This window comes from Pygocentrus nattereri, chromosome 2 (genome assembly GCF_015220715.1).
Source record: "Pygocentrus nattereri isolate fPygNat1 chromosome 2, fPygNat1.pri, whole genome shotgun sequence".
In the NCBI taxonomy this organism is placed as follows: domain Eukaryota; kingdom Metazoa; phylum Chordata; class Actinopteri; order Characiformes; family Serrasalmidae; genus Pygocentrus; species Pygocentrus nattereri.
This window is the reverse complement of record NC_051212.1, coordinates 47,304,214-47,328,476: the sequence shown is the minus strand read 5'-3', so window position 1 is coordinate 47,328,476 and position 24,263 is coordinate 47,304,214. Positions and strand designations below refer to the sequence as shown.

The window sequence follows — 24,263 nt, the reverse complement described above, 5'->3', positions numbered from 1 at the left end:
TTCAAAGTGGACGTCTGGTTCCTATCACCACCACTGTTAAAGATTCTCTAAAACAGAGCATTTCACACCGATCCACCCTGAATTAGTTTGTTTACGTCTCAACCACTTAATTATGTAGGAAACCTGAAACGTTTCGCTTTAAAACAGAGCATTTGATCTACATCTGTCCTATTTCCAACCTACACGCGTTACCAACAGCTACCACTAGGTGTCAGCTTTGCACGCATCATTGTGTACAAGTCTCCAGCGAGGGCTCACACAAGCTTCTCGAACTCTGAGCAGTCTGCACCAACCGCGTTATTTTACTCCACCCGTATTCCGTCCGTTTCTGCTTTCCTGCTCCACGATTGGCTGATGTCCTATGCTACGATACGAGTATGAGCCTCTAGCCAATCGTAGCGCTAGTCACGGAGTCCGAGTAACCAATCGCAGCGCAGAGAGGGCGGGACTTACCGGAATAGAGGCGTAAAACATAACAAATACATTGCACATCTGCCTCCTCATTCACTGCTGACAAGACAGCTGCACCTTTAGCGTCATGTTTTCAGATTTTATTGAAACTAGTCGAACATTTAGGAGACGTTTTCGCCTCAGTACACCTCTCTGAAGTAACTTAGCCGAATTATGTCGAGTTTATGAGGATTTTTCTGTGTGAAGAGTCACAGTCCTTGGCCAACGACAGGGGTGCCCATGAAAACACCGGTTTGAAAATTGTTTTCCTGAGGTGCCATGTCCCGTTCAGGGCTTGCGTTTATTTAAATTGACTTCAGGAGGCCACGGCTTCGAGCTAAATCCGCAAAATGCCTGAGAAAACGAAGTACAATCTTGTGGACGACACGCTGGACCCGAGGGTGCCAGTGGACAACGACGACATCTTCCAGTATGGAATCACGTTTGATGTGAAGGTGAGTGGGAGTGATGTGTTTAGTGGGAACCTGTGAAAAAGGGCAGTATATGTGAGTAGAAGTGGGAATTCATTGATGGATGGTTTATTGTGTCATGTAGCCCAGATAACCTGTTGCTTTCTTTTATTTCAGCACAGCTGGACGTACAAACGCTGACCAGCCATAACAATAAAACCACCTCCTTGCTTCTGCACTCATTGTCCATTTTATCAGCTCCACTGACCATATCGGATCACAATTACAGACCGTAGTCCGTCTGTTTCTCTGCATACTTTGTTACCCTGATCTTCAGCGGTCAGGACGCCCCCCCAGGACCGCCACAGAGCAGGTGTTATTGAGGTGGTGGATCGTTAAACACTGTGTCCACTCACTGTCCACTCTATTAGACACTCCTACCTTGTCGGTCCACCTTGTAGATGTAATGGCAGAGACAGGAGCTCATCTGCTGCTGCACAGTTTGTGTTGGTCATCCTCTAGTCCTTCATCCGTGGTCATATTTTTGGTTCTCATTCCAGCAGCACTGCTGTGTCTGATCCACTCAGACCAGTGGAACACACACTAATACACCACCACCATGTCAGTGTTACTGCAGTGCTGAGAATGATCCACCGCCCAAATAGTACCTGCTCTGTGAGGGCCTATGGGGGTCCTGACCACTGAAGAACAGGGTAACAAAGTATCAGAGAAGCAGATGGACTACAGTCTGTAACTGTAGAACCTCAAAGTGCAGCTATACAGTAAGTGGAGCTGATAAGATGGACAGTGAGCGTAGAAACAATGTTATGGTTTATAGGTGTGAGAAATGGAGACAAATTTGTGAATAACTTTCGATGTGTTTCCATTCAGTTTGTGGGCAGTTTGGACGTTGTTAGACCCAAAAGCAGGCTGGAGATCCTCGCAGCCATGAGGAGGATAAGGGTGAGTGGAAGCCATAGAATAAGACCATGTAAATAGACTATCGAATGATTGATACATTGATAAATTCATGAATAATCAAACAAATAAATACATGAGAGTCATTTAGGCATTCGTTTTACACAATATGGCCAAAATTTGGACACCCTTCTTTATTACTGAGTTCAGCCACATTTTTCTGGTGTATAAAGTCAAGCATAAAGCTCTGCAGCCGTGGCTGTTGGTCGTAGGAAGTCCTTATAAAAATACCTACCATAACCAAAATAAATATTTAGTATTAGGAAGTAATATTTATTAATTATAACATTTCATTTTAGAAGTGCATAATTAATAAAGAAGTTAGTAAATATGAACTAATTCTTATAAAATGTTGGTCATCGTTATAAGACATTCTTATAAGTCAACAGAACATAGCACTTACAAATAGTCGTTATCCAATAATATTCATTGGTTGTAAATTTAGTAATAAATTACATTTATAATGAATATAAACTTTCAAATCAATCAAAATGGATTTCAAATGGATCAAAATGCTACTAAACTGAAAAATGCACCAATTTGAACAAGGAAAAAAGAACAGGCGTAAGGTAAGCACCACCACTGAATCTACAGAACTGCACAATAAGTCCAACAAAAGAAAGTTACATGCAGATGAAAACAAATCAAGCTAGAGAGGGAAAGTTTGTGAACGAACTTTAAGTTGGCTTGAAAAATCCAGCTAATAACTGTCAATGGCTGTTAAAATGGTGCTACCATAAATGTAGTTCCACCTTAAATTCTGTGCCACTTTAAATTCATTGTGAGGTTAATTGCTGTTCCATATTACTTTCTGTGCCACCTTAAATTTATGGCTATGTTAAGTGCAGTGCCACCTTAAAAGAAGGTCCACCTTAAATTCTGTGCCACCTTAAATTTAGTGCTATGTCAATTGCAGTTCCACTTTAAATTCTGTGCCGCCTTAAATTTAGTGCTATGTTAACAGAAGTTCCACCTTAAATTCAGTGCAAACTTAAATGCAGGTGCACCTTAAATTCAGTGTCGGATCTCTCAGAAAAGTGCAACCTAATCAGGTATAGGATCTACAGTCCTCCAGTTTCTTGGCTCTAGCTTGAAAACTGGGAGGAGAAACATTTTATTTTTTGAGCGTAGAATAATAATAAGATTATGAAGATTATTTCAAGCCAACTTAATAAGAAAAAGTAAAAGACAAAAAGTACAGGTGGCTGGACAGAACAAAGCAGGACAGAGCAGACAACTGTATGCATAGTCTTTAAAAGAACTTAAATAGCTCAGGGAGCAAGTACAGTCGTGGATATATTTTAATTAATTTAATTAATTAATTAATTTAGTTTTTTCCATCTGATTTGACATGCCCAAATAAATCATAAGGCAAATTATTCAGTAACTGCATTAAATAAATGTACATTTTGGGTTTTTTTTTGTAAAAGGCCCCTCAAAAATGTGCTTTATGATTATAAACATATTTCTATATGCGTACAATTTACTGCTGAAAGCCAAAAATCTTACTGCAACGTTTGGGAGCGATGATGAGGTGGACGCATATGTGACGATAAGCAAGATTTATTAAGGGCCAATCCACAATTCAGAAAGATCACATTGTATTGTGCCAAAAAATCTGCCCGATTACTTGTGACCTTTTTACTCGAATGACTTTGGATTCAGTGTTCGATATGTCAGTGAGACAGATGATGTCTCCTTGTCAGGTTCTTCTGAAACACTCTGAAGAGAAGACGACGGGTTCCTCGATCACTTATTTACAGAGTGGTGCCTGAAGGTCTTTGGCAGTGATTTGGGGGTTTTGCTTTGCATGCCTGGCAAGATGCATACCAGATCTTGTATTGACTGCAGCAGATCTCTTCATCCATTTCATAATGCCATTTCAGGCAGTGAAAACTGTCTCCATGTTTATGGAGCAACTATGGAGATGTTTAGATATCTTTTACAGTCTTCTCTTATTTTGTAAGATTGAATTATCCTTAGTTTCAGATCCTCAGTCAGCCGCTTAGATGATCATTGAGTGTGAACAGCTTGAGAAGGTTTAAAGGATCACAGAATTTATTATGCACTGGTATTGAAGGTCTAAGAAGTCATATAGGCTTCAAAACGGGCTAAATATTTCTGCAGAGAAGGAGACTACAGCTTGTAAAAGTAGGAATACAAAGTGCTCCTCTATGGTCAGTGGAGCTGATAAAATGGACTATAACTGTAGATACAAGGTAGATCCTCTTCTCTTTGTTAGGTTCTTCTGAAACACTCCAAAGAGAGGATGACGGGTTCCTTGATCACTTGTTTAATTTATAATTCTTTGCAGTTCCTTTATCACCATGGGAGCAGATTTTGAAGAACACGTCCTCCAGCACAGAGCTTTTCTTTCAGTGGCGCTGCTAAACAAGGCCTTCATCTTTGGACTTGCTCCAGGGCACAGGTTTAGATTTATGACAGCAGCAATGCACCAGTTTCGCTCCGAGAGCAAGTGCCCTCCTACTTCATAACAGGCATGCCTGGTTTTATCACATTTGAGCAATATGGAGAGAGTCATTTAAGAGGTGCTGAAAATAAAGAATAAAAATGGGTGGTGGGGGGGGACGTTGTTTTGGCCACTGTTGCCGAAAGCTAGGGATGTCCACTAGGGACGTTAGTGCTAATCAACGAGAGAGATGAAAGCAGCTGAGCTGTCGAGTCCCCTCAAACCACCAGGGCTCAACGAACTGCTGTGTTGTGATCTCTCACTTCCGTTTCAACCCAGCTCTGTGGATTTCTTGTTTATTTCTTGTTCTTTGATTATGAGAGAGTTCGTATCTTCTAGTGCAGTCAGCACGTCTCCCAAAAGCAACACGGATTCTTGTGGGTACATGTCGTCTTTATTTTTTCTGTTTGAAGTCTAGTCTTCTAGTCTATACCAGTCATAGCAGCTGTAGTTTTGGTGTATCTGAAATATGCAGTGTAAGGATGTGTAAACCTTCTTTATTTCAATGTTTTATTAAATATTTCAACGTTTTTCTCTTTTCCAGTATGAGTTTAAGGTGAAAAACATCAAGAAGACCAAAGTCAGCCTTGTCATAGCAGTGGATGGTGTCAAAGTGGTGTTGCGGAAGAAGAAAAAGGTACAAGCCTCTGGGACGTTCTCATACCTTACTGCCTCAAAGAAAAGTAAAAATATGTTTAGATCTATCCGCTAATTCATTTTAATGCTGAATGTTTGCAGAAAAATGCATACAGCTGGGACGAAGGTCAGGTAACACTGGCCCAAGACCCCATTTACAGGTAAGAAGTGCTTTACTGATAACGCTGACTGATCAATAATTTATGACTTCAGACAGTTACAACCTGGCAGACAGATTCTGAGGCAAACTGTCTACTTGGATTCAGTTTGATTGAACTTGATTTTTATTTACACTTGAAAATAAAAGGAATAAAAGAACAAAATCTTAGAACGGTTATGCCCGGTGTTCACATTGCAACTGTGACAATTTGGTGACATTTCAGTGCAGATTTGTTACAGAACTTTCTTTTATCTTCTACTGATATCAGCCCAATTGTGAGACTGAGTATCTGCTCAGTGCTTAATCATCCATCCATCCATCCATCTTCTAAAGCGCTTCTCCGTCAGGGTCGCGGGGGGGTGCTGGAGCCTATCCCAGCAGTCTTCGGGCAGAAGGCAGGATACACCCTGGACAGGTCGCCAGTCCATCACAGGGCAGACAGACAGACACAGACAGTCACTTCAGTGCTTAATCAGACCTTCTTATATCAGATCGTAACCCTTTACTGCATGGCGTTGCGGTTTAGCAGCAAAAACTTGGAAACTGAAGGTTTAAGGTTCATTAAAGTGGTATGCAAAAGTGTGGACACTCATTGTCAAATTACACATTTTGTTGATTGTAGGTCAACACCAGCTAATATTCAACGACACATTATCTAAGTCCGGGGATACTGAGGGACATTCTAAAAGCTTCATCTTTTGTTTCTGAAAGTTGTTCATGGTAGATTCTGCAATGTGTGTTTGGATCATTGTTTTGTTGTAAAATCCAACATTTTTTCCTCTTAAGTTTCTTCACTGACGGTGGGACATTAGACTTTAGAATTTGTTGATATGTGGTAGGACCCTTTACCCTCTCTTTCCCACTACATTTCCTGTGCTATAAGCATAGAAGATCCACCCTCAACCCACCGACAGTTGACAAGATGTTCTTTTCATCAAATGCTGCTCTTTTTTTCTCCATACATACCTTCTGGTGGCCAAATGGTTCATTTTTGTTTTATCAGATGTTGTTTTGCATAATTGAGATGTTGACTTTAGTGATAAGATCACAGTTAAGGTTACTTCTGATGACCCTTCCATGTAGATGACGTTTGTTCAACATCACTTCACAATGGAGCAGTAGGCAGAAGGTTGGCTCCCTAGTACAGAGTGGTGCCTGAAGGTCTTTGGCAGTGATTTGGGGCTTTTGCTTTGCATGCCTGGCAAGATGCATAACCATACCTGTCCAGATCTTGTATTAACTGCAGCAGTTCTCTTCATCCATTTCATAATGCCATTTCAGGCAGTGAAATCTGTTTATGGAGCAACTATGGAGATATTTAGATATCTTTTACAGTCCTCTCTTACTTTGTAAGATTGAATTATCCTTAGGTTCAGATCCTCAGTCAGCCGCTTAGATGATCATTGAGTGTAAACAGCTTGAGAAGGTTTAAAGGATCACAGAATTTATTATGCACTGGTATTGAAGGTCTAAGAAGTCATATAGGCTTCAAAACGGGCTAAATATTTCTGCAGAGAAGGAGACTACAGCTTGTAAAAGTAGGAATACAAAGTGCTCCTCTATGGTCAGTGGAGCTGATAAAATGGACTATAACTGTAGATACAAGGTAGATCCCTAGTTGCCATATGGCAACAAAATGCAAAACATTTTTTTATATATTTCTTATAGTTATGCCATTTTCAATAACATTGATAATGATAATGTGCACAGATGCTGAGATAAAATATTTAACCTATCTCAATTAAAATGTTGTATATATCAGAAAAGCTCTTCAGGTTCTGCTTCTTTGTTGTGACCAAGTGTTTATGGTGGAACTGTGTCTTGGAAAAATCCGCGCCATACTTTAATATTTCAATTCAAGTCTCAGAAACACACAATAGAAGATAACTGTTTGATGGTGAAGACTTGGGTCCATTTAGCAGTTCTAATCCTTCATTGTCGACCCACTATTTAAATTCAGTTACAGATTGTCTATTTTTAAACAATTCCATAAGTAACTGCATGTGTTAGCACACACATATATATACACGCACACACTATGTTTCCAAAAGTATTTGCTCGTCTGCCTTCACATGCATATGAAATTGAGTGAGATCCCATTCTTAATCCATAGGGTTTAATATGATGTCGGCCCACCCTTTGCAGCTATAACAGCTTCAGCTCTTCTGGGAAGGCTTTCCACAAGGTTTAGGAGTGTGTTTATGGGAATTTTTAACCGTTCTTCCAGAAGCACATTTGTGAGGTCAGATACTGATGCTGGACAAGAAGGCCTGGCTCACAGTCTGCACTCTAATTCATCCCAAAGGTGTTCTGTTGGGTTCAGGCCAGTCAAGTTCTTCCACACCAAACTCGCTCATCCATGTCTTTATGGACCTGCTTTGTGCACTGGTGCACAGACATGTTGGAACAGGAAGGGGCTGTCCCCAAACTGTTCCCACAAAGTTGGAAGCATGAAATTGTCCAAAATTTCTTGGTGCTGAAGCATTAAGAGTTCCTTTCACTGGAACTAAGGGGCTGAGGCCAGCTCCTGAAAAACGACCCCACACCATAATCCCCCCTCCACCAAACTTTACACTTGGCACAATACAGTCAAACAAGTACCGTTCTCCTAGCAACCGCCAAACCCAGACTCGTCCATCGGATTTCCAGAGGATTGGTCACTCTAGAGAACACGTCTCCACTGCTCTAGAGTCCAGTGGCGTCACTTTACACCACTGCATTCAATGCTTTGCACGGCGCTTGGTGATATAAGGCTTGGATGCAGCTGCTCAGCCATGGAAACCCATTCCCTGAAGCTCTCTGCGCTGTTCTTGAGCTAATCTAAAGGCCACATGAAGTTTGGAGGTCTGTAGCATTTGACTCTGCAGAAAGTTGGTGACCTCTGTGCACTATGCCCCTCAGCATCCACTGACCCCGCACATCATTGTACGTGGCCAAACACTTCATGGCTGAGTTGCTGTTGTTCCCAATCGTTTCCACTTTGTTATAATACCACTGACAGTTGATTGTGGAATATTTAGTAGTGAGGAAATCTCACAACTGGACTGGTACCACGCTGGAACTCACTGAGCTCCTGAGAGCGACCCATTCTTTCACTAATGTGTGTAGAAGCAGTCTGCAGGCCGAGGGGCTTGGCTTTATACACCTGTGGTCATGGAAGTTATTGGAACACCTGAATTTAATTATTTGGATGGGTGGGTGAATACTTTTGGAAGTATAGTGTGTGTATATATATATATATATATATATATATATATATATATATATATATATATATATATATATATATATATATATATATAAAATGTGTGTGTGTGTGTGTATGTCTTATTTTCTGCTTAGCATGTAGATGTCTTCTCATTCTCTTCTCAGAGTACATGATTTATTAGTCAGGTTAGAAGGCCAAGCATTCTAAGTCACATTCTAAGTCACTGAATAGCCAATCATTCAAAAGACATGTCATCTTATTTCATCGTCATTGGTGATCTGTACTGATGTAATATATTTTCTTCCTTACAGAATATTCTACGTTTCTCATGATTCCCAAGACCTGAAAATATTCAGTTATATCGCAAGAGATAAGAAGAATAATGTGTTCCGCTGCAACGTCTTCAAATCCAAGAGAAAGGTCAGTTGCCGGCCTTTTTTGTTTACAACTGAGATGAGTTGCTGATGGGTTCATCCATCCAAAATCATCTGAAAGGGGTTTCCCAGTCATTTTGTATGGATATGGAAGAGGCTGGAAGTGGTGACTGATTGGATTGGAATACTAATGAGTTTGGTAGAGGTTTGTTTAATCTTTTTATTGACCATGCCAAGGCTGTATTGATTTTTGGACCTCTGTGTATGTCAACACAGTCGAAGTATTGGCTAAAGTGGTTCTGTCTTCAGAATTAGAAGCCAAAGCAGATGTAGTTTTAAGAAATTGAGCAATTGTGTAGTTTTAAATATTTTGTCTATCTGTATTGTTGTATATTTTTTACCTTGCTTTTGGTATTAAATGTATGCATTTTTGGCACTTTAGAAAAATGACATGGTCGTTTATTATATAGCACCTGAGTGATTTCGCTGATATAATGTTGTGGGACAACTGATGCTCAAGACAAAGAAACATCCTGATCATGCTGTTGGTGTCCTGTGGTCTGTAAGAGTCTGTTTGGTAATGGACGTTGATTCATACCACCAAGCCCATCTGCTCTGAAATGAACTAATCCATCACAGTGACAGCACTGTTATTGTAGATAGGACTCACAAATGTAATTTACTCTCTCTCTCTCTCTCTCTCTCTCTCTCTCTCTCTCTCTCTCTTTCTCTTTCTCTTTCTCTCTCTCTCTCTCTCTCTCTCTCTCTTTCTCTCTCTCTCTCTCTCTCTCTCTCTCTCTCTCTTTCTCTTTCTCTTTCTCTTTCTCTCTCTTTCTCTTTCTCTCTCTCTCTCTCTCTCTCTCTCTCTTTCTCTTTCTCTCTCTCTCTCTCTCTCTCTCTCTCTCTTTCTCTTTCTCTTTCTCTTTCTCTCTCTCTCTCTCTCTCTCTCTCTCTCTCTCTCTTTCTCTCTCTCTCTCGCTCACTCGCTCGCTCTCTCCTTCACAGTTGCCTTATGATAATTTAAGATCATTGACTAATTCACCTATCAATAGTAATAGTTTTTAACTGAAACTTTGATTATCCCTGCTTAATGCATTTGTATTAGCTGTTGTTGCTCATAAATATTCATGCTTTTCCTTTTATTTTATGTGCCAGAGTCAGGCTATGAGGATAGTGCGGACGATTGGCCAGGCATTTGAGGTTTGCCATAAACAAAGTCTGGATTCTGTCGATGGTGAGTGCACATTTACCGGTGTAACTGATTCAGGTTTATTCACTGTGAAAAGCACAGGTTCATGGTGAATGTAACATTGTGAGAGATGAAGAGGCAAGATACAAATGCAAGCCTTGTGTTTTAAAAAAAAAAAAAGGCTATAAAAAAAAACTTGGCACAAAAGGGTCAAAACAAAGACAGAACGCTACAGAAAAACATAAAGAAAAACAAAAACAGAAGGATATGATGAAACTAGAATGAAAACCTGAGAGAACAAAACACAGAGCCAACACAAAGCACTTAAGCAGGGGTAGAAATACACATAAAACAGACCAGAAACACCTGGGACTACATACAACAGACAGGTGAGACAGATAACAAGAAGGCAGGACCAGGGAGGAGACAAAGACCAAAACAACAACAAAAGCGCGTGACTGACATAAACAAAAGAAAATGGACCAAGAAAATAAAGGCTGAAACAGAGAAATGTAAGGATAGAACAAGGCAGGGCAACAAGTAGAAGTGGGCGTGTTAGTGCTAGAAAACACTAAAATGTGCTGGCCTCTTTTTAAAACATCTTAAAGGGGAACGGAAGTTTCTGCATAATTAAATGTCAACAAAATCATTCAAAATCATTCGGTGCTCTGTTCTAGAGGAACTTACCAAGTCAAAATTGTTCACAGTGGTGGTGATAGGAGCCTGAGGAGTTTAATATCTCTAAAAGCTCCCTCACAGAAAGTTATTACACGGAAAGGTTAGAAATCTATTGCGTCTAAATCATATTTTGATACATTTGTTTTAGTCCACTCACAGTGGTGGGATACAGGCTGGGCACGATAAGTCAAAATAGACATCTTGTAGGTTCAGTGTGGTTTTGGTTAGTAAATAAAATGGCTGTATTTGTACCATTTACAGTGAGAGGCAAAAAACCTAATAGGCTTAAATAAAGCCTCCACCTAAATAACATATTAATGACATACAACAAACATCAGATGACTTAAATATTAGCATCGTACATAACACATGAAACAAAACCATATGAATGTGTACACATATGTGTGTGTTCTGTATGTGCACTCGAGTGCACTCACAATCACCAGATTCATCCGCTTGGGGAAGGGGTCTGAAGCGCAGCCCACGTCACAAAATGTTCTTCCACATGTTGCGTGCAGTTACACATTTCTACCAGAGAGGTCTCCAAATCCCCAAAACTTACACAGTGTAGCTTTAAATTTGAATTGTGCTGTTAAAGCTTAAATGTAGAGTCTAAAACTCAATGTAAAAATCTAGATTTTTTTTCTCGTGACACACGTTTCCCTGAAGACTTTTTTGCAGCTCACTTAAGATAAAGGGAAAACTTAAAGAAAACATAGTAAACAAAACTGCCAAGTCACATATGCAGTACTTGTTGTTGTTCCTGATATGTGAGAAAAAGTGAAATGTGTTGTCTGTGCCATTTTGGCTTATTTCCCTTCCACCAAAAGGCGTGTGATTCTTCAGGGTTTGCTTCTCGATCCTGCATCACATCAAGCAAACGTTCTCTCCCCTACTCTGACAAATATGCCCAACTCTCCCAGCTCTCATACTTTCACCATCACAGCTGCTGTTTCTCTTTCTCTGATGGACAGGACAGTCTAAAGCAGCAATGTAATGTCACATGGCTAACACTACATTTCTATGTTAGTGACTGACTGAGTAGACTCTTTTTCACTGATGTTAACAGGCTGGGTGTATTACATCATACTCTGTCCTCACTACAGCAAGTTGGGCATTTAGTTTGTTTAGACTACAGTTATTCACTTTAAATCTTTACTGAAGGATACAACATGCAAGCTGCAACATCCAAACTGTAAGGAATACGTCACACGTGCGGCTATAAAATGTTAATATTAACCACCGTTAGCTTTAACAGGCAGGTCCCTATTACTAGGCTTAGGGCTAACACCTAAACAAACGTTTCTTTCAAAGCCAATTACAGGGTCTCTGCAAGGTGTCTGTGTAATGACGTGCTTTGCAGGTACATACCTGTATATGGTCCACTGTACTGAGCTCTGCAACAACCATGGTGGAGCTCTCGACTACCGCACAAGGGTCCCCTCTACTAAGACAGTCAATGAGAGCACTGGTCATTAGCAGACCAAAACAAAAGAGTAAAGTATGTCTCTACAAGCCGCAGGGGTGGAATTCTATGCAATAGAGGACTTCAACAATGCAATAAGACATCTACAGATCTTTTGTCTGGCCATGAAAATGATGGTGACATCTAAACAAGAGGAAACCCACCAAAATGCGTCCCATGAATGTATTTCCATCATGTAACTAGTTAAGCCAAGCTAATTTCTGTTTCTTTTGTCTACTGGGTTTGATTATGACCCACCAGCCTCGATTCCATTAAAAGATTTTGTGGTTTTCATATGGATGCACAACGATGGCAACTGTGGTCACATGCTGATACTGTTATTTTTCTTGTAAATACCTGCTGTAGCAGATACATAAGTATCTATGAAATGTAGAAATTGTGGCAAAATCCACCTGGATGAGCGTTATGCTGAAATATAACATTTAATGTTTGTGAGGATAAAAATTTGCTTTAATTCGGAAGGTCAGATACATTTGATGTGACCTCATTTAACTTGTTCACCGTCTTAAATTTGAAAGCCATAATGTCCTATCAGCAAACTGCTGCCAATATACAGATTAGTACATTTTATTTACAGGGGAATTGCCTTTTTAAGCCTGTTTGATTCTTTCGCATTAGCAGCTTGGTTAGTGAAGGGAGAGGAGGAAAGAGGTGAGGAGGAGAAGACTCCACCCTCTGACATCATCGCCGAGGAGTCAGTCCAGAAGAAGGATGCAAAGGTATTGTGCAACCCGAGTAGATATATGCATTTCTCTTAGTGTGCACGTCTATGTGCTACCTTGGAAAAAGCATTGTCTCAGTTTTGCACTGTTTGTGTTTGTTTATTTTATGTTATCACTGGCAGTGAAACTGATTCAATAGGTGTGCTATCAAAAAGGAGGGCAAAGTGCATTAATACATGTGCAGTAGACATACATTCAAAACACCTGATGATGTCAAGAAAGATTTCATGTTTAGACTTATTGAACCGGCATGAAATCCTGAGGTCAGTCTTTATGCGGACACCACAGAAACATGGTCTACAAGGTAGACTTCTAAGGCCCAATCCTGTGTCTTACTGTTACCCCAACAACTTGTTTGAGTGTCATCTTGCCCCTTAGAACTGAGTTGTGTAGTGGTTGAAATTTTCAAGAAGAAACAGCCCAAAATGTCTTGATACGAAGTCTGGTTCTATTGACTTACATTAAAAGTAAAGTATATTTTTTCCTTCTCCTGTAAAGTCACAATTCTGGAGATATGAGGTTTTGTTCAGCAGCTATATGTTAGTTTGAACACTAAGCAAACCAGAACTTAAATGCAACAGTGTTTTCTTTGGTGCAGACCAAAAAAAACAGAACTACATATATTAACACACTCTAAAAGTAAATGTGTATAAATGTGACTGTATTCCTTTAAATCCGAGGAATATATAATCCTTGTTTAATCCTTTCTTATAGCTCTCGGCAGTAGGATCAATACCAAAAAGATGTTGCTTGGATTCCTCACTTCTCTGCTGTTTATTATGGAGAAACATATTTACATTTATGGCATTTGGCTGACGCTCTTATCCAGAGCGACTTACAATTTGATCATTTTTACACAGGTAGGCCAAGGTGGTGTTAGGAGTCTTGCCCAAGGACCCTTATTGGTATAGTGTAGGGTGCTTGTCCTGGTCAGGGATCGAACCCCAGTCTACAGTGTAGAAGGCAAAGGTGTTAACCACTACACTAACCAACCACCACATGTAGACATCCCATGAATTTTGAGTGAGTGTGTGACACCCCCTGTTTTATGTGGTCTCCAAAGTGTAGTAGACCCTTATGTAAGACAAAAGACATGGAAAAATAGGAAACAGTGATAATAAGCTGCATTATTAAATTTATTCATGTTTGTTTTGTGCATGGTAGGCTTTAAAATCATGGGTCAGGCATATCATTTCAAAGGCACGTCCAGTATAAGTAGACCTTTATGATCTCGCCTTTCCGTGGCAGGTTCACGCTGCTCAGACTTATAAGTGGTGTCAATTCCTCCTGAAAAACTTAAACACCACAAGCGAATGTTTTAAATCTCTTTTCCTACAGCAAGTGATGAATAATACATTCTACGACATACATTTTGCATGTTTAGCATTCCAGCAAGGCTATAATGAATAAAATATAGGAAACATCCCCACAGACTCCCTGTCACCGCCTCCTTGTAGCTGAGCTGTTGAGGTATCAAGGAGTCTAAAAGAGACTTCGCAATGAGGCTTTCATATTTTTATAATGTTTGTCAAAGTGAAATACTCTAATTTGCCTGCCCTGGAACAGATATAGAGCCGCATTCACAAAGAAAACGACATTTCTTCTGGATGCTTCGCTATTATTATTAGGGGTCCAAGCATGAATTTCTTTTCTCTGCTAAAACGAATCGTGCAGACTAAACCATAAGTTGTACAGACATGAAACTTGGTCAACAGGTAGTAGTCACTACTGCTACTCAGGCACTAAAATTCAGCTCAATCGGCCTGATGGTGGCGCAATAGTAAAGCTTCGTACGATTATGTACTGTATGTCATAGAGACAAAATTCTTTCTTCTCCTGATGAGGTATGGCCCACAAAACAGCTGTCTTGCCCATATTAAAAATCGCAATAAATTTCAAGGTAATTTGCATATTATGTAAAATCGCAAAAATGTTTGAGCCCAAACTAGTTCCTGAATTTTCACATAATCTGCACACATCAGTTATCAATGGAATTCCAAGAAGGTGAACTTTATAAATGATCAAAAAAAACACTTTGTCTCGTCCAGGCCCCATCCAAAAAATAGGGGTAATAATTAAACCAAAAAGACACACATTTTGATGTGAAGTCTGTTGTACTATGAACATATAAAAGATCTGGTCCATTTGCTGCAGCATTTCAACTTACATGGCTACATTTGAAAACCATATATTTTTTTCATAGACAATTGAAGTTCATATACACTATAATTTTATAAGTTTATAAGTTTATATGTACTATAATTGGGCAGTCGTGGGCTGGAGGTTAGGGAACTGGCCCTGTAACCAGAAGGTTGCCAGTTCGATCCCCAGTGCCAACAGTCAATGACTGAGGTGTCCGTGAGCAAGACACCTAACCCCCAATTGCTCTTCGGGCACCATGGATAGGGCTGCCCACCACTCCGGGCAAGTGTGATCACTGCCCCCTAGTGTGTATGTGTTCACTAGTGTGTGTATGTGGTGTTTCACTTCACGGATGGGTTAAATGCGGAGGTGAAATTTCCCCGTTTGTGGGATTAAAAAAGTATCACTTCACTTATTTCCAATGTATTCACTCATTTATCCAAATCATTGAATTCAGGTGTTCCAATCACTTCCATGGCCACAGGTGTATAAAACCGAGCCCCTAGGCCTGCAGACTGCTTCTTCAATCATTTGTGAAAGAATGGGTCACTCTCAGGAGCTCAGTGAATTCCAGCGTGGTACCGTGATCAGACGCCACCTGTGCAAGTCCAGTTTTTCCTCGCTACTAAATGTTCCACAGTCAACTGTGAGTGGTATTACAAGAAAGTGCAAGTGATTGGGAACAACAGCGACTCGGCCACAAAGTTGTTGGCCATGTAAAATGACAGAGCGGGGTCAGCGGATGCTGAGGCACATAGTCATGATGCACAGAGGTCACCAACTTTCTACAGAGTCAATTACTACAGACCACCAAACTTCATGTGACCTTCAGATCGGCTGAAGAACAGAGTAGAGAGCTTCATGGAATGGGTTTCCATGGCCGAGCAGCTGCATCCAAGCCTTACATCACCAAGTGCAATGCAAAGCGTGGAATGCAGTGGTGTAAAGCGCCGCCACTGGACTCTAGAGCAGTGGAGACGTGTTCTCTGGAGTGACGAATCACGCTTCTCTGTCTGGCAATCCGATGGACAAGTCTGGGTTTGGGGGTTGCCAGGAGCACGGTACTTGTCTGACTGCATTGTGCCAGGTGTAAAGTTTGGTGGAGGGGGGATTAAGGTGTGGGGTTGTTTTTCAGGAGTTTGGCTCGGTCCCTTAGTTCCAGTTCTCCTCTTCAGCACCAAGAGATTTTGGACAATTTTAGGCTCCCAGCTTTGTGCTAAAACTTTGGGGAGTTTGGCCCCTTCCTTTTCCAGCATAACTGCACACGAGTGTACAAAGCAAGGTCCATAAAGACATGGATGAGCAAGTTTGGTGTGGAACAACTTGACTGGCCTGCACAGAGCTTTTTTTTATCCTATAGTAGAACATTAGCACATACTGAGACATGTTTACAGCCAAGATGGTGAAATGTTACTTCAATAAAATTGACATGGAATATTGTGGCTCCCGTGGTGGTTAGATTTTTGTTGAGACTTGACAAGATAAAACAAGCAGTAAAATTCCGTTGAAAAAGCCACTTTTAAACTTTCAATCCATACCTTTTTTGTGTTTGTATGTAGTAGAGATATTTTATTATAATCTGAATTTGATCTGTAGTCTTGTTTTGCAAGAACCTCCTTTACATTTTCACATTTCCACATTTTTAACTGCTGTTCTCTTGCAGCGTTTGAGGGGCAGAACACTCACTTCGTCTCTTGTCATCTCCAGGTCGCCTCTGAAGACCTCTTGTTAGAAATAGAGCCGTCCAGACTGGCGTCTCCTCTGTCTGACTCCCTGACCGTGAGCCATCAGGTTCAGCTGCTGCAGAGACACCTCCAGCAGCAGGAGCAGAAGAACCAGGCTGCGTCAGCACAGGCAGGACCACCATTCATACAGATACGCTCTGACGTGGCATTTAAGCCTTTCTTTATCTACTGCTTGTCCCTGTTTCTGCATCATCTTGAGGTCCTGTTGTAGCTTTTGTACCAATGGACGTCGGAGATGTGTTTTGTTCTGTATCCAAAAAGCTGCACGGATTCAGACTAACATTCAAAAGTTTGGAATCGCCATCCAGAAGTTAAAAATCACTGTTCTCACTAAAACAAAATTTCAGTCAAATGACATTTCGTTGGTTTTCTAAGTGAAAATTGAAAGTTAACACATCCTCTACTGAGAATACACTTCTTATTTTTTTCCCTAATATGCTAAATGCAGCAAATAAATAAATCAGAAAAGTCCCATATTAAAAAAAAATCTACTTTATATGTATAAATATATGTAAAGTAGTATTTTTAATATGGTACCTATATAGTGTGTATGTATATATATATATATATATATATATATATATATATATATATATATATATATATATATATATATATGTATGTGTGTGTGTGTGTGTGTGTGTGTGTGTGTGTGTGTGTGTGTGTGTTTCAAAAGCATTAATCAAAACTTAATAAATGACTATAAATATTGTATATTGCTTTTTTGTTTTATTATTTGTTTTTTTGTCTGTTTTGTTTTTGTTTTGTTTTTTGTATGTTTTTGATGCATATCTTAAACCAACAAATAAAACAATGATATATAAATATTGTATATTGCAATATGCAGTATATTGTTTCTCATTAAAACAGGACTTCCACTATCTTTCGAACTTTCTGCGTTATTTCATTGTTGAGTCGTAAACAAAGAGTCAGAGTAGTTTAATGTGAAATGGTTCATTGGAGAGAAACCTACCGACTCAGATTTCTTTACTGTAAAGTTTTAGGAACCATAGTTATTTACACAAAACCACCAGTAAACCTTCATGTGTCTTCTGAGTTTTTATATGAAATGTTGATGATGGTAAAATTCAAGAACAGGTTTTATCTGAGCCAGCACCCTGCATGTACCTTTCCACCATGAATGGATTATAAAATAGTGTTTTAGGTAAAAATCTGATTTGGAAAGTATTGTAAAAACCATGCGTCCGTCATCCGGCAGCGTGCATTTTACATTAAACAACTCTGAATGACTTTATTTACATCTTAACAATGTAACTATGCAGAAATGTTGAAAGATTAGTGGAATTGCCCTTGATCAAAATGTGAAATATTGAAAAAGGCATCTAAAATATATTTGTGTGTCTGGTTTATTCTGTATTAATCCGCATTGTATATATTAGTATTGGATAAAAGGGCTTTAAATGTTGTTGGTGGTCTTTCTGCATGGTTACTGATTGTTGTTTGCTTGTTGTCAGGCGGTCCTGCTCCAGCAGCAGCTCAGTGTGGAGTCGCGGGCGAGGGCAGAGGCGCAGGTTCGGGTGGAGCAGCTCCTGCAGCAGAACAGTGAGCTCCTGCAGCACCTCTCCCTGCTGGTCAAACACATCCAAGAGCTGGAGCTCCGCTCTCACTCCACCTCCTCCAGTGAGCTCTCTCGTTTTCTCATTTTCTTTTAGAGCGGAGCAATATGAGTTCAGCTGTATGTCACAGTATTGTCCGTCTGTATACAGTAGGTTATGACATAACAATATACCAAAACACAGATTATACATAAAAGATACAGTAATAGTACAATAATAATAATGAGTTCATGTGCAGTTTGTCCTGAGGACAGGACTGTTAGTATGTATAGTGTAATCCATATACACAACAATACAAGAATAAACTGGTGTTTACATTTCTGCCAGTATACAGTACTGATCAAAAGTCAGAGGCCACCCTTCATTTATTTCATTGCCAAGCTATCAGAGGGGCAGTCAAGGTCTAGAGGTTAGGGAACCGTCCTTGTGACCGGAAGGTCATAAGTTCGATACCCTTGACGTTTACATTTACATTTATGGCATTTTGCTGACACTCTTATCCAGAGCGACTTACAATTTGATCATTTTACACAGGTAGGCCAAGGTGGTGTTAGGAGTCTTGCCCAAGGACCCTTATTGGTATAGTGTAGGGTGCTTGCCTGGTCTTCAGCATAGAAGGCAAAGGTGTTAACCACTACACTATCCCAACCACCACTTGACTGACAGTACGTGACTGAAGTGCCCTTGAGCAAGGCACCCAACCCCCAACTGTTCCCCAGGCACCATGGATAGGACTGCCCACCACCCTGGGCAAATGTGCTCCCTGCCCTCTAGTGTGTGTGTTCATTAGTGTGCATGTATGTGGGTGTTTCACTGCACGGATGGGTTAAATGCAGAGGTCTAATTCCTCTGTGTGCAGACATAGTTGGCTAATGGTTCTGAATTTAATTAAATTCGTTTTTCAGAGTCAGAAAAAAAGAAGAGAAAACATATATAATACAGAGAAGTTACACAAATGCCTCAATAAGTTAATAAAATATAACTTTTTTCAGTATTTCACCATTTTTAGGCCCAATACCATTTCACCCTCTGCCCCTACCAACGAGCCCTTACCCCTGTTTTGTGCGTTGCTGTGTAGGGTTAAGGTGTCCTGATTCTTGTTTAGACGGAGATGTAGGGTGAAGTGTTAGGACTACATAGCCGTCCAAACGGAGGTTTTTCAGAGTCGTACTCCAAACTGAGTGTTATGAATAAAAAAAATAGCGAGATGGTTGAACAAGAGACCTAAGAAACCCACAAACGTGAGAATTGTCGCTGTTAAATTACGATAGCCACTGTATTGTCTTAGTTTAATGTTTAATGTTCTGATGTAATATGGTCCTTTTCCTCATAACAAGCACAAAAAATGACTAGCACTATGCTAATGTCTTGGTAGCTAGCTAGCTAAACTTCCAGCAGCGTTGATGTCTGAAGTGCCAGAATGTAACTGCTGCGTCATTTAAGTTGGAACTAAATAATTTCAATGAGAAGTTGGCAAATATCTGAACTCAGCTTCATATCACTGAAGAATTAGTGGTGGGTGATAATAAATAATTGCCCCCCTCTTTGAAAGCATATGATGCCCTAAATGTAACTGAAGCCCAGCAGTGAGGAGCTGAACTTTACCCTCCTCTGCTGTCACTACTGCTTGTAGCACAGTACCAAGGGGTGAGTTTACACACGAAAACAAGGAGAAAGAGTGAAAAGAAGAAAAGGCCTTGGGCCTTAGTGTCCACTCTTCACCTTTAATACAGCTTCCATTCTTTTTAAAAAGTTTTTAAAAGAAATCTGAAGGGAGATGTTTCCACACCTAGAAAGTTCAGTCTTAAAAGTTGGTTACATTTTCTGCTTCTCATGATCCAAACAATCCCACATTCAGTGATGCTGAGATCTGGACTCTGGGATGGTCAGTGCATTGTCCTGAGAATAAGTGGATTATTTTACCTCTAATCTCCTGAATTTCTGGAAAAAAAATGAATGAATTGTACTTAGTGGCTCTTTGGACTGGAAATTGAATAAATGAAATGTGGTCTCTGACTTTTGCACAGTACTTCCACTCTTTCTTCTTCTGTTGATCTCATTTCTTCATCACAGAGCTGGCATCCAGTTGCATTCCTAAAAGTAGCTTTGTGTCTATAACTGGAGAAACGCAGCATATGTAATTACAGGAAAAGGTAGTAAAGCACTAAATACTTTCAGCAACATGTTGTGGGCCATATTCCAGTAATTAGTGTTGGTTTATGGCACTAAACATTGGCCAGAACTCACAGACTGCAATATAATGCCTAAATGTCTTCATGCTTCATCTGAGAATCCAAGGTTTCTAACATAGTGTCGCAAATTACAGGACTTACTTTCTGGGGAATGCAATCAGATTCTGTCCTTTAACTGTAACTGTGTAGAGTTTTTATTGTTGTTTTGCTATACGCTAGATTTACGGTTATAAATTACTAGGGCTGTCAAATTTTATATATATATATATATATATATATATATATATATATATATATATATATATACACACACGCAATGTGTGAATTTTTGCGCTCTCCAGTAAAGTTACTATTTCGGGGATTTCATTGTACAGCGACAATATTTGTTATATTATTCAGGGTACATTTTTCCATCATTTGATACGTGTGTGTGTGTGTGTGTGTATGTATATATATATATATATATATATATATATATATATATATATATATATATATATAATGTATGTAAGTATGTATATATGTATGTATGTATAGTATATATTATAAAGAGAATAAAATTTTCTGGATCCCTATTTAACTGGATATAGTGCCAAATATATTGAATAAAAATTCTGATCGTTTCTGATAGTAGTTTTTTTTTTTTTTTAATGGAGCACAGATGAGATGTAAATAAATATCATGAAATATCATGAATTCTGAAATTCTTAAAGTGAATTCTTGAAGTCATAAAATTAATTCTTGAAGTCATAAAATTATATTTTTGCCATATCGCCCAGTTCAAACATATAATATATAGTCAGTCCAGCTTCCAGCTTCTCTGTGATTGTAGGTTCTTGTTCTTGTTCATGCAGCTTGTGGATTTTTGATGTAGTGGAAACTGGAGCTTTCCACTCTACTGTTGCTTTTGTTAGTTTGCTGCTTGTTGATTTATCCTTAGGTCTACCACATAGTTTACTTATCACTTTAAAAGCCATTTAATAGCTGTATTTAAATCAGAGGGCTGCAATAATGGATTCTGTTATAGCAACATATAGCACATTGCAGCTTCTGCACTACTATGAATGGTTAGAAGGATCAAACTAGGAAAATACATTAGTGCTGTTTAAAAATGTAGCAAATAATTTGTGCTAACCCAATTTTAACGTTGACAGCCCTGTAATTAGGCCTAGTTACGTGATGAATTACATTTAGATTATGGAACTAATAGGAGTTTGCAATATGTAACAACACGTTAGAGTGTGAATTTCTGACTTCTATCCATTTTGCTTCAGTTTGCTGTATAGAGGTTCTTTTTTTTTCTCTTCAAAACAAGTCTGTATGCACACCATCAAATTTGAGTAAGAAAATCATAAAAAAATACCTCCACTTCTATGTACAGACAAAGCTGTGGTATGGATTAAAGCTTAGAATCTACACTTGAGACACAATTTCTCTTTAATGAGATAGTAGAAACTATTTTAGAAGAGCTATTTCAGGGCAGTATATATGTCCCAAGTCACCAAGGAGGGTTAAATTGTTTCACGATGCTCAGAAATACTTAAATAATGTGATGTAAATAAATATCAATTTGTGGAATATCGCTGACTGATCTCTCTCCTGCAGTGGGATCTCAGGACAGCCTGCTGGAGATCGCACTAAGGGCCAACATTTCGCCCGACCCACCCCGGACATCCTCTCCACAGGTCATGGTTCCCCGAGAGCCTGGCCTTGCCAAACTCGATTCTTCATTCTGCTTCTTCCCAGGGCCTCCAACACAGGAGAAGAAAAAAGAGCAGGACCGAGACTCGGGCCAGGGTCACGACGAAGAGCAGCTGGCTGAAGGGTCTCCCACAGGAGGTCAATTCTTCAGTACTCTGGAGACCCCTGGATTCAGAGAGTCTGGCATAGCGTCCGGCTACGAGTCCAACACTGATGAGAGCGATGATCGAGATAGCTGGGGTCAGTAAGAGACAAGGAAAAAGCAAGACAAACATAAACTCTGGTGGCTCTACTGTTATCCTTGGAACGTAAGGCAGCATGCTTGGTCATCATAGACTGCAACAGAAAATGCAACAGCCACCACAGAATAAGCTCTGACTCCTAACAAAACTTCAGCGATTACACTCCTGCAGTCAAAATAACGAATATACTTAAGCTTAGCATATCTCAGATGGCCATACATCTACTGTACTCGCACTGTGTGAACAAATGCAGGACTTCATGGAAATATACCGCTTTACTGTAAACATGCACGTTGGACATTTCGCTTTAATTGGCTTTATCTGCATCTGTGTGATGTGGCTGAAAAAATGTAGCATACAGTGCTTTGTAAAAGTCAGAGACCACCCTTCATTACTTTCATTTCCAGTCAAGTTAAGTGCAAGTAAAGCATTTTTCAGGAGACATTTCTGAAGAGATTAAAGATGATCTCCTTGCATGAGGAAGACAAAAAGCAAAAGAGAGTAAGTGAAAAAACAAGTTTCCAAAACTGGATTTCAAATGATTAAAAGCTACAGAGAAAATAAGACTCCGTAACAACCACCTGGAAGACCTTGGAGACCACCAAAACTGTCCCACACAGCACTTAAAGCTTGCATCGCTAAGAGAAAGTGGACAAATTAAATACTGAAAAAATGATATTTTTAGTTCATTGAAGTTTCTTTGTCATTTACTGTGAATTTGGTTTAACAGTAAATGACAGTTTAACTTTTTTCTTTTGTGGCTGATGCTGAAAAATTAATACCTTAATGGCAATTTTGGCCAGAAGGTAAAAACATGAAAGGTGGTCTTTGCTTTTTTGCACAGTACTGTATTGACTCAATATGTCCAACCTGCCCTAATAAGGTCTATAAAGAAAATGAATTAATATCACCATGTCTGAAGAAAGCTATTTAAAACCTTGATTTTAAGCCAGCTTGCTACCATGGGGAAAGATTCCCAGTATTAATATTAATCAAAGCTGCGCTACACTTCATCTTAGACCAGCTGTAGCTTCCCTTTCAGGAGCCGAGGAAATTCTCACTGTAACAGCGACAAACAGTGACTGCAGAGCAGGAAATATCTGGATTGCTTTACTTTGCCTCTTATGTGTTTTCATCTTCTAGTTCCCTCCTCCTTCTTGTTTTCTGTAACTACAGGCCAGTTGTCCCTGGGGTGAAATAACCAGCACTGCCTATTCTTTTATATTTTTAAATTGAGAGTGGGCAGTGGCCAGAGGTGGATAAACTAGCTGAAGTGCATACTCAAGTAAAAGCATTGTTACTTTCGTGGACTCACTAAAGCTAAAACTCAAACTTTTACTCAACTACAAGTAAAAGTTCTTGAACTGCAGTGCAGCTACTACAAGCTTCAGTACCAAACATTTAGACAGTATCTGAAATGCTGATAAAAACAAAAGGGATTAGCAAGGAATTGGGCAATTCTAGAGATGACAGCTCTGTCAAATATTTGCTTGAGTACATGTGCATGAGTTAATACAATTAGTTCCTACCCACCTCTGGCAATAACTCATCCTGTAACATAATTTTCCAGCATGTTTGTGTTATTTCTGAGGTGTTCTGTCTACCTGGTCTTGAAGGACAGACCAGGTGACCATTTTACCAGGTTCTTCTCTGTTGTGCAGTGTGAGATGGTGCTACAACATTTTGTGGATTCTTTTCTATATATTCAGGTTGCTTAAAGATGCCAAGGTGATGAGATGATCTGTTAATTAGCAAACTAATTAAACCAGCTGCATCATTTTGCCACATTTGTAAAGTCGAACACTAAAGCGTGAAGTGTTTGGAAACCAACACTGTCTCTAATAATGTGATTAGATGTATCATTTGCATGACATTGACTCTGTGAACTCTGTCAGGGTTGTTC

The 24,263-nt window shown here is 39.5% G+C and overlaps 1 protein-coding gene across 3 annotated transcripts; it reads left to right on the top strand.

Moving 5' to 3' along the window:
* The first annotated feature begins 495 nt into the window (after positions 1 to 495).
* Positions 496 to 22,971, top strand: nos1apb (nitric oxide synthase 1 (neuronal) adaptor protein b). Of its 3 annotated transcripts, none has more exons than XM_037545113.1 (10): positions 496 to 905; positions 1,752 to 1,823; positions 4,853 to 4,945; positions 5,047 to 5,105; positions 8,624 to 8,732; positions 9,842 to 9,920; positions 12,661 to 12,758; positions 16,611 to 16,757; positions 18,124 to 18,289; positions 22,023 to 22,971. In XM_037545113.1, exons 1-10 carry the CDS (start codon positions 801 to 803, stop codon positions 22,364 to 22,366), a joined length of 1,272 nt encoding a protein of 423 aa, XP_037401010.1. In that variant the 5' UTR covers positions 496 to 800; the 3' UTR covers positions 22,367 to 22,971. The 3 variants fall into 3 exon arrangements, with proteins under 3 accessions (XP_037401010.1, XP_037401012.1, XP_037401008.1); XM_037545115.1 differs by having other exon boundaries at positions 12,658 to 12,758; positions 22,164 to 22,971; XM_037545111.1 differs by having other exon boundaries at positions 12,658 to 12,758.
* Positions 22,972 to 24,263: the final 1,292 nt, after the last annotated feature.

Excerpts from the sequence above, each read along its gene's own strand:
- nos1apb (XM_037545111.1), top strand. The coding sequence starts at position 801 with ATGCCTGAGAAAACGAAGTACAATCTTGTGGACGACACGCTGGACCCG. Across the intron at positions 1,824-4,852 it reads CAGCCATGAGGAGGATAAGG|TATGAGTTTAAGGTGAAAAA; the intron begins GTGAGTGGAAGC and ends TCTCTTTTCCAG. Across the intron at positions 12,759-16,610 it reads TCCAGAAGAAGGATGCAAAG|GTCGCCTCTGAAGACCTCTT; the intron begins GTATTGTGCAAC and ends TGTCATCTCCAG.